Raw genomic sequence first — 16,397 nt, forward strand, 5'->3', positions numbered from 1 at the left:
TAACTTTAGTTACTTTACAGATTTGGATTAATTATGTGAAATATAATCAACTCTTAAATGTTGTTACTTGACTTTAATTAGGTGTATTAAATCCAGAATTTCACATAACTGTTACTTTTTTCTTTCTTTCTGTTGCTTTGCAGCATACGCAGCAGTGCCAATGCTGCTATGCATATAGCCTTCTTCTGCCGACTGTAAGGGAAACTTCTGTAGCAATGGAGAGTCAGGACTCAGAGAGACACGAGGAGAGTTGGAGCTTTGATGTGAAACACTGATGGTTTATTTCAAGTATCGGCCGGAGAAATTCACATCACATGTCAGAGCAGCCAGAGGTTCTGACTGCCCGGAGAGTTGCAGCATCAATTCTCATGGGGGAGATAACGTAAACAGCTGGGCACACTGAATCACTTGCGTCTGACCCTTAATGGCCTCGAAACCAGCGTTCTTACAACTATAAACCACTTGTGACCGAGAGTTGACCGGTCATAAAACTGGTAATATCAGCAATAGCTGAGGCCTTCCATTCCTTAAGACAGATAACAGACGTCAGGGTTGGTCATAAACGTCAAAGGGCAAAAAGGTTAGATACCTAGGAGTAAGAGAGAAATATTCCCTCACACTGACCTATTAGCTTAATCGGTAGAGTTTGGTTATCTGAAGGGTTGCCGGTTAAACTCCCGATCGAACCAAGAATACACAGTATGGACTGGTAGCTGGAGACGTCCTTGAGGGTCCGTGAGCAAGGCACCAAACCCCAACTGCTTCCTGGCGCTGGGAAAATCTGTTAGCATCTCCGCTCTGATGACTCTCCATAAAAAAAGAATGTATTTGTGTGTGTGTGTATTCAGATCTAATGTGTATAAGTCCTGTGCATGTGTGCATTTGTACCGTGCATACATAATAACTGAATTCCCCTCGGGTTTAACAAAGTGTCTTCTTCTTCTTCTGCACCATTTTTAAGATAAATGAAAGAAGCACCCGACAGCCGGCAGAATGTTGAGCTTACAGCATACCACAGCTATACCCAGGGGTGGACTGGCCATCTAGCATACCGGGCATCGTCCCGGTGGGCCGTTGAACCAATGTGGGCCGGTCCGCAATGTTTTTTTTTTCTTTTCTTTTTTTTCCCTCTAAATTCCCTCCAATTGGGCCGGCCAATTGGCTACAGAGGGCTAGCAGTGTGTTGCCAGCATCGACACATATTATTGGTCTATTGTTTGTCATTGTCAATCAATCATGGGCTGACAGGCTCAGAGAGCCCTGACAGTGCTGTCAATCACAACACAAACCAGGGTGGGGCGGGACCTCATGGCATGGGTGGGAGTCGCGGGACGGGCTGCTGCTGAGCTGAAAATGGATAAGCAGAAGAAACGCCCGGGTGGCGCTGAAAAACTGCGACTTAAAAAGCTGAAGTCTCTGGAGGTGGAGGCTGCTAAATATTCTAAATTGACGGACCTATTTGGTGCCGTGGTCACCGCCCCAGCAGGTGATGCTGCGCCGGGAAACGAGCGAGTGGAGGCATACATGGTAAGTAACGTTAGCCTGGGCTGGCTAGGCTACATTTTTGAGACATGTCCAAAAAAAAAGTAGAAAACGTTTTTACATTGAATGTGATGTGACCTAATTAACTGCATAGTCCTACTTGTGACAACATATTAGCCCAGAGTTGAAGGGCTGTGAATGTTGGTAGTTGTGGTTGATTTTGTTTAAATATGCCGAATTGTGATATTATGGGTTTTTATTGTTCAGATGATTTAGCTAGGCTAGCTAAGAGCTGCTAACGTCAGCGGTTTCTTGTAGCCATAGCAACAGTAAACGTTCACATGGACCAACGAGCTGTAAGTAGAGATGAAGCGGCAGAATCAAGCTGTATTGTAAATACAGATGAGATACTTTGAATTTTAGCAAAAAATATAAGTAAACCTATAGGAAATAATTAGATTAATTTGCAATATTTGCCATTGAATTTATTGTAATCTTTCAATTCATTTATTGTTTACTTAGGTGATAACTATTTCATAATTTGTGTGTAACTTTAATTTCTTTGTAAATGTGTTACTTTTACTGTAGTTTTCAAATGACTGTGTATAGTGCTGTCTTGAGCATTTTCAGGTATTGTCACAAAGATCTGACTTTTTTGCATTGGAAAACACTAAGTGTCATAATGAAAACATGGCAAAGCCACTAGTGTTGTTACGCTCGCGAACGTTTCGTTCAATATGAACTAATCTTTTATCTTGTACATTATTCTGTGGTTTTGAGTTATTTCCCCATCTAATGATAAATGCTTTCCCTATGTCCAGCCCAGACAGGTTCAGGGCAAGTCCAGCTGGTCAGTTCAGGGAGAGAGCCAGACCAATTCAGGCAGCCCAAAGACTGCACCACCTGAGAGGGAAAAGGCTGTAGAGAGTGAGGAGTATGTCAGCCCAAAGAGAGGATCACCTGAGAGGGAAAAGGCTGGAGAGAATGAGGAGTGTATCAGCCCAAAGACAGGATCACCTGAGAGGGAAACAGCTGTTGAGAGCTATGAGTGTGCCAGTCAAATAACAGATTTTTTTTCACAACCTGATCAGAGAAATCTCCAGTCATTTTTAAATTACCATCCTCCGCAAAAAAGTAGCAATCCAGTGGTGCAGAAAGTGTTCTGTAGCAGAGACGGCACCAGTAGAAGGTGGCTGACATACTGTCCAGAGCGTCGCATGCTGTATTGTTTCATCTGCATGGCATTCGGTAAGAGAACTGATAGCAGTCTGTTCAGCAGTGGAATGTCAGATTGGAGGCATATAAACCAGCGCACAGAGGAACTCGAGAGAAGCAGTGGACACAGAAACTGTGCTGAAGCTTACCTCTTGAAATCCGCCAGTGCTGATATCAGCAGTGTGTTTGGTGGCAGTCAGATGTCGGCGCACAGAGAGCAGGTCAGAAAGAGACGGCAGGTTTTGGAGCGCATCATAGATGTCATCAAGGTTCTTGGGAAGAGGGGGCTTGCATACAGGAGGTCAGAAAATGAGGCAGCATATACTCTGGAAGACCACACAGTTGATCATGGTAATTTCTTGGAACTCATACTTCTACTGGGGAAGTATGATTTCTGTTTAAAAGAGCACCTGGACAGCTGCATTGAGAACAGCAAAAAGTTGCATTTGTCTGGTGGCACGAGAGGCAGAGGCTCCCTTGTAACTTTACTCTCCAAAACCACAGTCAACTCAGTGATAGATGCAATTCACCATCTCATTAGAAAAACATCTCCAGTGATATCAAGAAAGCAGGAATGTTTTCAGTGCAGCTGGACACAACACAGGACATCACCTCTCAGGATCAATGCTCTATAATTATGAGGTATGTTACTGATGTTGTTCATGAGAGGCTTGTTGCAGTGCTGAAGTGCAGTTCATCCACTGGACAGGCCTTTGTCAACATGCTGTCAGAAGTTCTGGACAAAATGGGCCTCAGCAAGACCATGTGCATTGGAAATGCGACTGATGGGGCATCAAACATGGAAGGCCAATACAAAGGATTCTCCTCACTATTGTCTGCACAATCTCCAAACCAGGTGCATGTATGGTGCTACGCACATGTACTAAATCTGGTGCTTGCAAACACAACCCAGATTGTTATTGAGAGTGGGTCCCTGTTTGCGCTCCTCAATGGCATTGCGGTATTCATCAAAGAGTCATATAAAAGGATGAATGTGTGGGAAGAGTCAGGCCGAAACAAGAGACGTAGACGCCTTGCTCCTATTGGCGAGACACGCTGGTGGGCCAAGCATGAGGCCCTGAAGAAGGTGTTTGGCTCCTTTGGAAAAACGGAAGATGGTCTGTACGTTGATGTGCTGTTGACATTATCAGCTATACAGAAACAGGCAACAGTGAAACCATGTATCCGTGTCATGGCCAGAGGATATGCAGAGTCATTGCTCAAGTATGAGACGATCTTGACGGCTCAAATCTTCCCCCGCATATTTGAACATACCTCTCCATTATCTAAATACCTTCAGACGGCAGGATTGGACATCCTCTCTGCTCACAGAATGGTGGCATCGACACAGGATACGCTGAAAAGCTTGGGAAGAGATTTTGAATCTGTAAAAAAGCAGCAGACACATTTGTCAACTGGACAAACACAGAAATCCAAGAGAGAGATGACACGGACATTGAAGTGGAGGCAACACTGCCACAAAAGAGGAGGAGGATGAAGAAAGTCTTGTCTGGAGAGATGGCTCAGGATGAGACCCTGGATGATGCAGAAAAATCCTATGAGGTGAATGTGCATAACCGGATCATGGACACAGCAATTGAAGCCATTCATAGGCGCTTTTTAACACACGGCAATCTATATGCTGACTTGGCATGTCTGGATCCCAGAAACTTCCCTCAGCTCTGCACCAGTGCTCTTCCCCAGTCTGCCCTTCAAGACTTAAGCAAGTGCTTGCAAGGATTTGACAGCAGGGCAACCAAGGAAAATATGCAGGCCAAGTTGAAAAGCTTTGCACTCCAGTGGAACATGCTGAAGGCATCCCCATTGGCAGAGTACAAAGCAAGAACAGTAGAAGATGGATCAGGTGGTGAGGAGGACAACACAGAAGAGGTTGAGATAACTCCCATAAGCTGTTGCTCCTGCAAAGAATGCCCTCTGTGCTGCTACCAGATACTTCGCCGTTTCAACGTGCTAACAGATGCATACCCTGCCCTAGGCCTTGCTTATAAATACCTGCTTACATTATCCCTCACACAGGTGGCTTGTGAGCTCACATTTTCAATTTTGAAGTTTATTAAAAACAGACTCAGAAGCACCCTCTCATCTGATAAATTGGAGGCATTTATGTTGATGGCCACAGAGAAAGACATCCTCATGTCCTTGGACTCTGACTCTGTGATAGACAGACTTGCAGAGAAGAGTGAGCTGCTTAAAAAGCTGCTCCACTGATAAGGCGAGACATATTTAATATTATTGTTATTATCACACATCACACATTATGGATGTAGTAATTCATTATTTGCAGAGCTGCCAACATACACGATTTTGGCGTAGCAGATACGATTTCCAGGCCCTAATTACGCCGCTACGCTTGACTTGAATATCCTACGCATTACCTAACAAATCGAAAAATGAATCGGTGAGCTGGCAGCCTCGTGCATGTGTTGACATCCAACCAGCACTAAAGCTCACATATAAGCCGTTTTATGATTCGTCCCTTGCGTTGGCAAAGAGCCAATAGGATCGGCTGTACTTCTTTTTTGTAATGCCCTCACTACTGTTACCAGGATGCTATGCTGTTTTGGCTCCCGCTGTTGATGAAGAATTCTATTCATGTAGACCAGTGCCGTGCGGTGAGGTTCGTAGCTGGCTTTCAGAGTCAGATAGGCCTATGTGAAAAATATGTGAAGTCAATAGAGTATATTAAAACATACCCGTACTTTTTGGACTATAAGCCGCGCCTTTTTTCCCATTTTTCGACGCTGCGGCTTATGTAACGGTGCGGCTAATCTATGGATTTTTACAGCTAACGGCCAACACCTTTAACTCTATGGGCTCTATGGCCGGTCCGCGGACCCCCACCTTTAAGCGGCGGGTTCCAGCAGGAAAAGCTGGAGGTCGGAAAAGAGTGAGACAGGTAGCGCGCAAAAGTAAAAGTGGAACCGAGAGTGGTACGAGAGACAGAACGAGAGCAAGACAGACAGACATTACGAGAGCGAGACAGTTTGTCCCCGTACCACTGGTTGAAAACCGCTGCTCTAGATCACTGCCGGTACGTGCGCTGGGAGCGCACCGTTTAATTTTGAAAGTTGAAAAGTTTGTGTGTCTGAAACACTATGTGATACAGTACAGTTTACACAGCACAGTACATGTTCTGTAGCTACTATTGCAATAAATGCTAACACTTGAATACGTTATGCAAATATGCAACTTGTTTGTTGAAATGTTAATAAATGGGAGCTTCCTCAAACAGCCATCTCTTTCCCGACAATCCCCTCTGTGCACGAACCCTTACATATGGTAATTAAACATTAAAACACCTGCGGCAGATTCATCGGGGTAAATCATTATGGTTACATACTGTTACATATATATATCGGGGTAAAACCATCAAGCATCTTTGTAACAGAGCAGGGAGGCATTATACAGGAGGGGATATTTCCTCACTAGCATCTTTGTTACAGAGCAGGGAGGCATTATACAGGAGGTGCTAATTTCTCACTAGCTCCGCTAGCCTTTCTCTTAAATTCAACGGCGCGTGCCGTCTAACATAGACAATCACACTGTGACTGGTCGATCGAGTTATCTTCTGTCCCGTCGTATGAAACAAGCATTTTAGCTCAAGCAATGATCTCAGTAAATCGGGACGTGAAGTGATTAATGGAGTCTAGTGTCCAGGCTTTCGCACGCCCTCCTCATTGAGACAGAGATAGCCTACTGTTTGCCTCCCCTCTGCTTTTTCACCGCGGGTTTATGTCAGATCAGCAAGACTACAACACATAGGCCTACCTAAAATACATTACCTACTCAATGGATAGAAAGGACATAATACGAGTGTCTACAAACATTTCACAGACAATGAGAGAAAAAGGCATGCGTTTAATCCAGTTTGTGAGGGATTGCTCAATCTGACGTGAGGCGCCGCTCTTTGCTGCCTTACCCCGCTTGTCTCCTCTCTGTTTGAACCATAGACTGGTTTGAACAGGTCACGAGCAAATTCAGCTATTTTGGTTATAAAATTATTTAAGATAATTGGAATCATACAAAAATTACATTTATAGCACAGATAAGTAGAAAATATTAATATCTGTTTTATTTCATTATATAATTTAACATATGTGTTGTGTTTTTATTATCTTAATTTCTAATGGACCAATGATAATTCGTGAATACACTATGCCCGCGAAATCGCGGAGCGAGCTGTCAGTTGAAGTCTATCAAAAATGGATGGTGAACGTACTTGTCCTCCGCCGAAAAAGCGGCGAATTTCTGAACAGCGCTTCAAGCTAGAATATAACGCAGAATGGCCGACCATCACCCGGTCGAAGCTGGACGACTTCCACGCTTACTGTATGTTGTGTAAGGCAGATTTTAGCGTGAGGCATGGGGGCCGACACGACGTTGAAAAGCACACCAGGACTGCTAAACACACGTCATACAAGGCGGCAGTGGAAGCTACAAGGCCCATCGCGGGCTTCTTTACGGTTGACAGTGACACCAGTGTCATAAATGCCGAAGTGCTCGCTGTGGACTTTCTGGTGGAACACAACATCCCGATCGCGGTGGCCGACCACATCGGGCCACTGGTGAAAAAGATGTTTCCGGACTCGAAAATCGCTGGTAAGGCTCAAATGACAAATAGCCTCAATTCATCTCAAGCATTCATAGGCATAGATTTATATCTGTATACTGTCACAATACACTCTACAATCTGTACAGACTAGCCTATATAAAACAGTTACAGTACTGCCCTGGTTGATAATCTGATTTAAATCTTGCAAATTAATGATTGCTAATTTATACTGATACTGTATCATTCTGATAAACATTTTTCATTTTATGTAAAGGTGAAAAAAAAATAGCCTAGGCCAACTTACTCTACAGAGGATTAATATCATGATTGTAATTCTGCAATTCTGTGTAATCTAGAGTATAATCATGATAATACAATTCAATATTTTTGTGATTGCAATTGCAGGAAAGTATGGGTCTGGTCGCACAAAGAGCAGCGCCATTGTTGGAGCCCTTGCCAAGGAGGATGCGTCTGTGATCACGGAGGCAATGAGGACAGCTCCATACTCCCTAGCCACGGATGGGAGCACTGACTATGGAGACTGTAAGCTGTATCCTCTTGTTGTGAAGTACTTTGATCGAGGACTTGGGCGTGTTCTGACAGTACTGCTATCTTTGCCAGAGTGTCATGAGGCATCTACTGGGCAGAACATATTCAAACTCATTGACAATGAACTTGAGAAACGTAGCATATCCTGGGACAACTGCATGAGTTTTGGGGCAGATAATGCCATGGTGATGCAGGGACTCAAAGCTGGCACGGCAGGCTACATCAACAAAAAAAACAGTGCAGTATATGTGCTGGGATGCCCGTGCCATCTAATTCATCTAGCTGCAGAAAAAGCTGCTGCTCAGCTTCCAGTGTCCATTGAAGAGCTGCTGGTGGACATATACTTCTACCTAGACAAATCCAGCAAGAGGAAACAGGGACTGAAGAAATTTCAGGATCTGTGTGGAGTGGAAATGAGAAAGATTGTTAAACATGTAAGTACGAGGTGGCTCTCTTTAGATAAATGCATCGCCAGGTTGTTGCAGCAGTGGCCTGCATTGCTGCAATACTTTGAGTCAGAACAGTCTGGGCACAGCAGCAAGAACAAATCCACGCAGAGCAGCAGCAAGGACAAGACCACGCAGAGCAGCAGCAAGGACAAGACCACTCACAGTGTTAGCAAGGACAAGTCCACGCAGAGCAGCAGCAAGGACAAGTCCACCCACAGTGTTAGCAAGGACACATCAACCCACAGTAACGGCAGCAAGGACAATTCTCAGTTTGATTTGGCAGGCTATCTCTTTCGCCAACAAAACCTAGCCAAATTCAGTCAGGGAAAGAAAACACCAGCAGCTGCAACCACACAGCCCAAGACTGCAACGGCAAAGCCCAACACATCTAGCGCTGCACCCACTCGGCCCAAGACATCTAGCACTGCACCCACTCAGCCCAAGACATCTAGCACTGCACCCACTCAGCCCAAGACATCTAGCACTGCACCCACTCAGCCCAAGACATCTAGCACTGCACCCACTCAGCCCAAGACATCTAGCACTGCACCCACTCAGCCCAAGACAGGGGCACAACAGAGAGTGCAGAGGGCATGTCAACATCTGCAGGACCCAACATTCCATCTTTACTGCTACTTTCTGAGTGCGGTCCTGCCGATATTTGATGAGGCCAACACTCTGCTGCAGCTAGACAAACCCTGCATACAAGTACTACACAGGACTTTGACCACACAGCTGAAGAATCTCTTGAACCGATTTGTGAAGCCTCAGGTGATTAATGCAGCTGCTAAGGTTCACCAGGTACCATTTAGGGAACCAAGCAACCAGAAGAGCAATGAGACCTTGTTCATTGGGCAAAACACCAGAGACTTCATAGCAGATCACCCTGAGCTTGAGGAGCTGCAGCTGGCCCAGGTCTTCAGCGCTGTGCGGGCATTCTACATGAAGGCTGTTGAGTACATGGTGAAGAAGTTTCCCTATGATGACCCAGTGTTACGGAATGCTTCTGTGGCTGACATGTCTGCACGGGACAGCGCAGAGTTCAATTCTGTGAGGTACTTCACAGGCAGATTCCCCTGCTTGAAGATGAATGCTGAGGAGATGGACAAGCTTGAGGGTCAATTCATGACCTACCAAACCGATGCTCTGCCAGAAAGCATCACCAGCTGTGACAGACCAGACACACAGTGGCACCTGATGAGTCAGCTGAAGGATGGAAATGGCCATCTCAAGTACCCTTTACTCTGCAAGGTAATGCTGGCTATCCTCTGCATCTTCCATTCCAATGCAGACTGCGAACGCATCTTCAGTCTTGTCACAAAAAACAGAACGGAGTTCAGACCTAGTATGGGAATGGAGACCCTGAGTAACCTCATTACCCACAAACAATTCATGGTGGCAAAGGGGTCTGTCTGCTACAAGCAGGCGTACTCCAAGACAACTCTTGCCAAGGCCAAGTCAGCAACCTATGACCATCTAAAGTGAGAGGTTGATCAGATGGTCATGTCACAGCCAAAGGTTCCCTTGAGTTGAACTCTGTTCTAAAAAAGGCTGTGTACAGGTTTTTCATGTGTTATTGTTCAGTATTGTTTCATGATGAATTCTGTTCGGTTAATAAAAATATTTTTTTGTGTATGTTGGTGTTTAATTGTGTGCAACAGTACAGGGAAAAGGAGAAATTATACACAAAAAATTTACTTTGCAGAAAAACATGTCCTAATATGACCTAGATTGCATCTCAGAGCATGTAAAGTCTCTGGCTTCTGATAAGATAAGATAAGATAACTTTTATTAATCCTGTAAGGGAATTGCACATGTTATAGCAGCAGGGTGATAGGAAAAGGAATAGGGAACTATATATACATACAATTTACAGTAAAATAGAAACAGTTGAATACAAAAGATAAATAGAAATAAGTAAAGTAAAAATGAAATAAGGGGGCATTCTGGGGGCTTCGGCGGACCTCGGACCCCCCGCCGGAAAAAAAATTGCCTTCCTCCGCTCGGCATGCTACTACTTTCTATAACACAATGTTGGCAGCTCTGTATTTGTCATTTTAATGATGCTTTTCAGAAGTTGTATTGTGCTTATGTGTTGATCCTTAATGGTGTGATCATGTACACTAAATTATCAATTATTCTCCATTACAGGTTGTTCTGATATATTTGAGGAGTCATTCTCCCTCTGTTCTATATGTGGACTTGTTCTCTCATTTGGGACCACTGTTAGAATTTGGTAAGTTTATCATGTATTTTTTAATGTTGTATAAATTCATACTTCATCATTTTAAAAAAGTTTTGAAAGAAACGCACATCCCAAAACTTTTCAACTCTAGGTGCAGGACAGAGGAAAACATTTTATTTATTTTTCAGACTTAATAATGTATCCAATTCCCTCTCAGGTTGACCACTTGACATGTGAGAGCATGAGGAGTTGTTCCCCCTCCGTCCATGTTCTAGGACTTGCTCTCTCTCTGCCTCCACTCTCTACCTTCACTGCACCAAAGTTTGGCTGTTGAGTCTCCTCTAGTATGGTGAGTTTATCATTTTTTATGTTTTATGAAATCATACTTAATTTGTGATGATTAGAGACTTAATTATGTATCCGATTCCCTCTCAGGTTGACCACTTGACATGTGAGAGCTTGAGGAGTTGTTCCCCCTCCGTCCATTTTCAAGGATTCGCTCCCTTACCACTTCACCACTTTTTGAGAAGTCTATGATTTGTTGAGTATGTCATGTGTCTTATAATGTTATATTAATTCATACTTGATTTGTGATGATGAGAGACTTAATAATGTTTCCATCTCTCTTTTAGGTGGACCACCCTATATATGAGAGCCTAAGGCTCCATCATTCACTGGGCCACTTTTAGGTTCCTGAGCTTATTTCATGTGGTGAGAGGAATGCAATATGTGTATGTTTAAAGGTTTATGTGAAGAAACATACTATATGTGTTATAAAATGACAATTGGTAATTCATAAATGTCTCTTTATATTCTCTGCTACATTATCTCCTGTCAAACAGGTTTTCCTGACCTGCTAGAAGTTCTTCTATGATGCTTGAGTCATCCATCATATCTGAGAGCTTCGTCTTGACTTTGTGAGTTTATTATGCAACTTGTTTTGTCTCAGATTGAAACAAAAGGTTTGATTATGATTATTTCCTGGCTGAAGATTTTCATATTGATGGTTTTATTTTCAAACATCTGCATATCTTTTAAGTTCAATTAACAGTTATGCAGGTAGGCCTTAGGGCTCTTTTGAGACTTAAGTCATCCTTCATGACAGATACATTTGTTCACTAAGTGTCACTACGTCACAAAAAGGCTACATGGCTACATATATTTGTCAGTACACAGATACTGAGTACAAGTTCTGTTTGCTGTTTCTTGCAGGTCACGAATTTGGTGAGGAGTGGAGCTGGCTGGCTGCGGACGAGGAAGTATAGAGCAATACATACTTGTGCACATACACGTATATGAGAATGCATATCTATTCAGACCTGTAACCCATGTCTTAGACTTTTCACACAGCTACAGTATATATATATATATTTTTTTCCAATTCTCTATTTATGGTTTCATAATGAGTGAGTGAATTTCAGCTCTAATGCTGCTACTGTCTGTAATATGTTTCTATTTAGATTATTTGTCAGGATATATGTTTTTGTTATTATTGTCCGAGTCTGGTTTTAACTAATACTGGGCTTACACCAAAAGATTTTCACAGTCACAGACTAAAAACTGAAAGGGTAGCATAAGGGTTCTTCCCGTTAGTCTCGTCCCACCCCAAGTCATGACATAACTTATGTTGTGATTTGACACTATAATGAATAAAGATTGATTGATATAGCTGTCAATTTTAGTCCTTCAGTTCAGAGTTAAGTGCTTTATTTGTTAACTGCTATCAAGGAATATGACTCTCCTTTGTAGTATGCATGAGAGAAGATGCCGCAAGTTTAGTGGACTTCTATGTAGTGTCCGCTGAAAATGTAGTGGGCTGGTCTGGACAGAAAATGCCAGTGCTGAATTTTTGTCCCAGTCCACCCCTGGCTATACCTGCATTCTTGCAGCACAATTTGTATGCACATGTCATGCATTTTCTATCTATTCGAAGCATGTTGTGGTTCAAACCATGAACTTCCTCCACTGGTGCCTTATCAGCTCTGTGTAAACCATGAGCAGGGCCAGGGTGTCTTTTGCCACTGATAAAAATACTGCATTATTGAAGCAGTGAAGCAAAGCTCACAATCTGTTCAACTGCACTGCCAATGGGCAGAGAGGAAATAAAACACCAGGCGGCACACACACACACACGCACACACAAATGCAAAAACATACAGCACTTAAGCCATTCCATCCATGCGAAAACTCAAAAGCCAGTATATTGTATACATTCAGTTGAATCTAAAATGTCTCTCTCGTTGTGTCTTGTCTGTCAGCTGCAGATCTAATACTGCAGTAAACAGGCTGAGAGTGACCACTTGTATCTGGTTTACTGTGTCTAAATGTGGTAGGAAAGTGGATTGGTTTTTATTACCTTGGGACTTATGGATGGGAAGGAATGACAGATATGTGGAAGAGCTCGTAATAAAATAAACATTAACAAATACTGTCTCCTCTAGTGTTCTCACCACTCGGGGAACATGGGATTGCCAGGAATGTAAGTCTATGTTCTGTGTGTTTGTACCGCTTACAAAGGATAACAGAGATGGAAACAAATCTAAGCTACCAGCATGTGTGCAGATATTTTAAGTAATCATCACCACATTAACTTCAGTCAACAATTCAACTGGCACCAGCAGGACTTGGGTGGAGGCCAGCCGCGGGAGAGATAACAGGGGGGATTGGAGTTTTAGTTCTGCTTGTGATGCAGAATTTGTTCCACTTAACATTATTATTCTAATTATTATTAAGTCTTATAAGAGTGGCTAAAGTGGCTAAAGGGGCCCTTTATGTTAATTTTCAGGTAAAAATTAGTAAATAGTTTCTCTACTGTGACATGTCTTCATGATTTATTGTTCAAATAGCTCTTCATTTTTCTCATACTGCCTGTATCTACCTCTTTTCACCCTATGTCTGAAACCAGAGCCCAGTCTGCTCAGATTGTTTAGCTGGCTGGCTCTGTTGTTTAATTGCTCAGACATGTCTTGCTGTATACTAAATATGCGCAGGAAAATCAAAGAAAGTGGCGCTGCATACTCTTCCTTTTAGGGCCTATCTGTTGATTTCTGACGGGCGCCTTAAATTAGCAGAAGGTGAAGTTACAAAGATTATTTTCTTCAGTTGCATTCCTACATTTCTGAGATTGGATTGGAATGAGAGCCTGGCTGATGATCATACAGTATTCCAGCATCAACATGTGCATTTACTCATCCAGTTAATACATCTAAATACAGATTTCACTCAGCTGAAAAAGGGGGTTGATGGCCAAAATGTCCCAGTGGAAGGGAAAGACATTTGTCCGACAGCCCGCTATCTTGGAAACAAACAGCCATTGTTCTGAAGGAACCATATCTCCAAAAGTACAGCCTTCTTTTTTTGTTTATGTAAAAAGTAAAACATAAAACGCTTTTCTTCAATATTAATTAAAGTAAAAAAAAAACACTGCATAAGAGAAGTAATTACCTCAAACGAAAGGAAGATGTATTATTGCTTGCCCTCTGCGGAAGCACAAAATTGTTGCCTAGCGCTGCGCCCAAATCAAACTGTTATATCTCTCACAGGCTCCGCCCTCTATTGGACTCTATGGGTACTACCTTATCATGCAAGCATTCACCTACTGAGATTTCTATAGACGTAGCCGGCCCCGGGGCGGGCCTACCTGAATGCGTGCGCATCTCATTTCTGTATAAAAGGAGGCCCCGCCTCCTGACCATCATCCTTTACTCTTCAGCGAGCGGAGGTGATAGCCTTGCACTGAGACGTATTATTTGAGAGAAAGGAAGAAAGAGAAAGAAAGTTTTGAAATTGTGCCTTGGCTTAAATAGTGTGCGCCGATCCCCACCACCTCTGCTTCGAGTGTTAGGGGGACCAGTATATGGCCGAGGCGGTGCCATTTGCGTTTGCAATTCCTTCCGAGTCCGGCGTCCATGGAAGTCCACCGCCCAGGACTGTACTCTCCCTGGATGATGATCATGGCGCCGTGTGTGTGGGCTACTCGCTCATTGCTAGAGATGCCTCACCAGGTCAGAGCGATTATTGGGCCGCAAGGCCGAATAGGTAGCTTGGTCCATAGGCCTTGCCCCAGGCCCGGTTGTTCCGGGGACCGGTGCTGGGTGGCTTCACATGATATAGGGTCGACCCTCCTTCATCACAGGCCGCCGCCGCTGCCTGCCGTGTGATGTCCCTGGGTGATCACGCCGCATGGCATTTTTCCAAAGAGGACCATGTTGATCTCCTGGGAGCCCCCGTCTTTACAGAAGGGCTCTTTGGATCAATCCACTTCTTCGGCCCAGCCCGTGGAACCGGCTTGCCGGCACTCACGGGGACGGGCTGCACGGATCTGACTGGCGGGGGGAGAAAATCTCTGGTCCAGGGAACAGGCAATGCTTTGCACAGCACAATTGCCCGGGACGAGTGGGCGAATCCCGCCTCCTCCCTGTACAGATCACTACGTTTTCTTATAAAAAATCAGGTTGATCTGTATACACTTACACACAATGTTAACTGTACAAATTCTCCATTCGCTGCCCCAGCTGTAGCTCCTGCAATGGAGGTGGCTAGTGGTCATGCGCAGATGAGAGGGATGAACCGCAGGGAGTGCTGTCTAAAGGAAAGCGCTATGTGGGTACGAAGAACACACTACGCCTACAGCATAGACTCCAAGTAATGCAGCTTACCGTAGTGGTGGTAAGGGCTGCATTATAGAGCGCGTGGCGGTGCGTTCAGGGACTTCAGTAGAAAACACTACGCCTATAAAGACTCCGATTAATGCTGTTTACTGTAGTAGTGAAAACAGCATTATGGTGGAGCGCGCTCACACAACAGCGCACGGCGGTGCGTTCAGGGACCTCAGTAAATAATTGGCCCTTTCTGTGTCGACCCTCCATGGGCAAATCTTTCCTTCACGGGGAGTTTTGTGGTGGAACGGGTCACCAGAGAGTATCACAGCTTCATAGCTGCGGCCCAACAGCTGAGGGCTTGTCCATTAACACAATGTTATGGGGAATGGAAACTCAGCTGTGTACTAACAAGGTGGATGGACAGGGCGCTGAAACGGGGCTATTCACTCCAGTTTTGCAGCATCCCACCTCCTTTTATGGACATGCGAGAGGTAAATCTGTCTTCCCAGGAGGAGATTGGTTTTCTCTCAGCACAGATTCATGCTCTGGTCCAGAAACAGGTTGTGTCTGTTGTGCACCCTCAGCACAGAGAAAAGGGTCTTTATTCCATGCACTTCCTGGTTCTCAGGAGGACAGGGGAATTCAGATCTATTCTAGATCTCCGCAGCCTGAATCGCTACATTTTAACTATAAAACAGTTAATGGGGCTAGTGCAAACCGGGCGATTGGTTGACCACCATCGACCTGAAAGACGCATACTTTCATGTGGAAATTGCTGCGGAGCACAGAAAGTATCTGCGTTTTGCCTTCCAGGGGATAGCCTACGAGTACAACAGATTACCGTTCGGCTACTCCCTATCCCCACGCACGATCAGTAAATGTGTGGCCACTGGACTTCAACCGCTGCGCGCCCACAACATGAGTTTTATTTGACCTAAACGACCTCATAGTCATGGCCAGGTCCAGGGAACAGGCAATGCTTTGCACAGCACAATTGATCACACACCTAACCAAATTAGGCTTTGCGATCAATTGAAAAAAGAGCACCCCCATACCTCACCAGCAGGCGTTGTAGTTGGGAATGGTGTTCGATGCAGGTGTGCTACGCGCCACCCTGTCAGAGAGCAGAAGTGCGTCCCTTCTCCGGGCGGTTCACAGGCTTTCAGGGGGCAACAGTGACAGCTTTAACTGTCATGCAGACTTTGAGTCTCATGGCGGCAGCTCACATTGTGGTCCAGCTGGGGTTACTGCATATGCGCCGCCTGCAGAGGTGGTTCTCCAGCCTGCGTTTGGATCCCAAGAGGCACAAACAGCGGCTGGTAACCATCCCCCCCTCAGTGGAG

General features: G+C 44.4%; 2 protein-coding genes across 3 annotated transcripts in view; both read left to right on the forward strand.

Annotated features, from left to right (window-relative positions):
* LOC307023166 (uncharacterized protein) overlaps positions 1-16,397 on the forward strand; it is a 213,531-nt gene that overhangs the window by 55,978 nt on the left and 141,156 nt on the right. The gene's annotated exons all lie outside the window — the stretch shown is intronic.
* On the forward strand, positions 4,990-9,903 carry LOC307021726 (uncharacterized protein). Its single transcript, XM_079654105.1, has 2 exons — positions 4,990-7,317; positions 7,676-9,903. The coding sequence occupies exons 1-2, from the start codon at positions 6,921-6,923 to the stop codon at positions 9,751-9,753; spliced, it is 2,475 nt and encodes an 824-aa protein (XP_079510231.1). The 5' UTR covers positions 4,990-6,920; the 3' UTR covers positions 9,754-9,903.

This window comes from Notothenia rossii (assembly GCF_949606895.1).
Source record: "Notothenia rossii genome assembly, chromosome: 10".
In the NCBI taxonomy this organism is placed as follows: domain Eukaryota; kingdom Metazoa; phylum Chordata; class Actinopteri; order Perciformes; family Nototheniidae; genus Notothenia; species Notothenia rossii.

What these genes read in the sequence shown, in the direction of transcription:
- LOC307021726 (XM_079654105.1), top strand. Translation starts at nt 6,921, where the DNA reads ATGGATGGTGAACGTACTTGTCCTCCGCCGAAAAAGCGGCGAATTTCT. An exon ending in TCCGGACTCGAAAATCGCTG is followed by an intron (nt 7,318 to 7,675) that starts GTAAGGCTCAAA and finishes TTGCAATTGCAG; the next exon opens with GAAAGTATGGGTCTGGTCGC.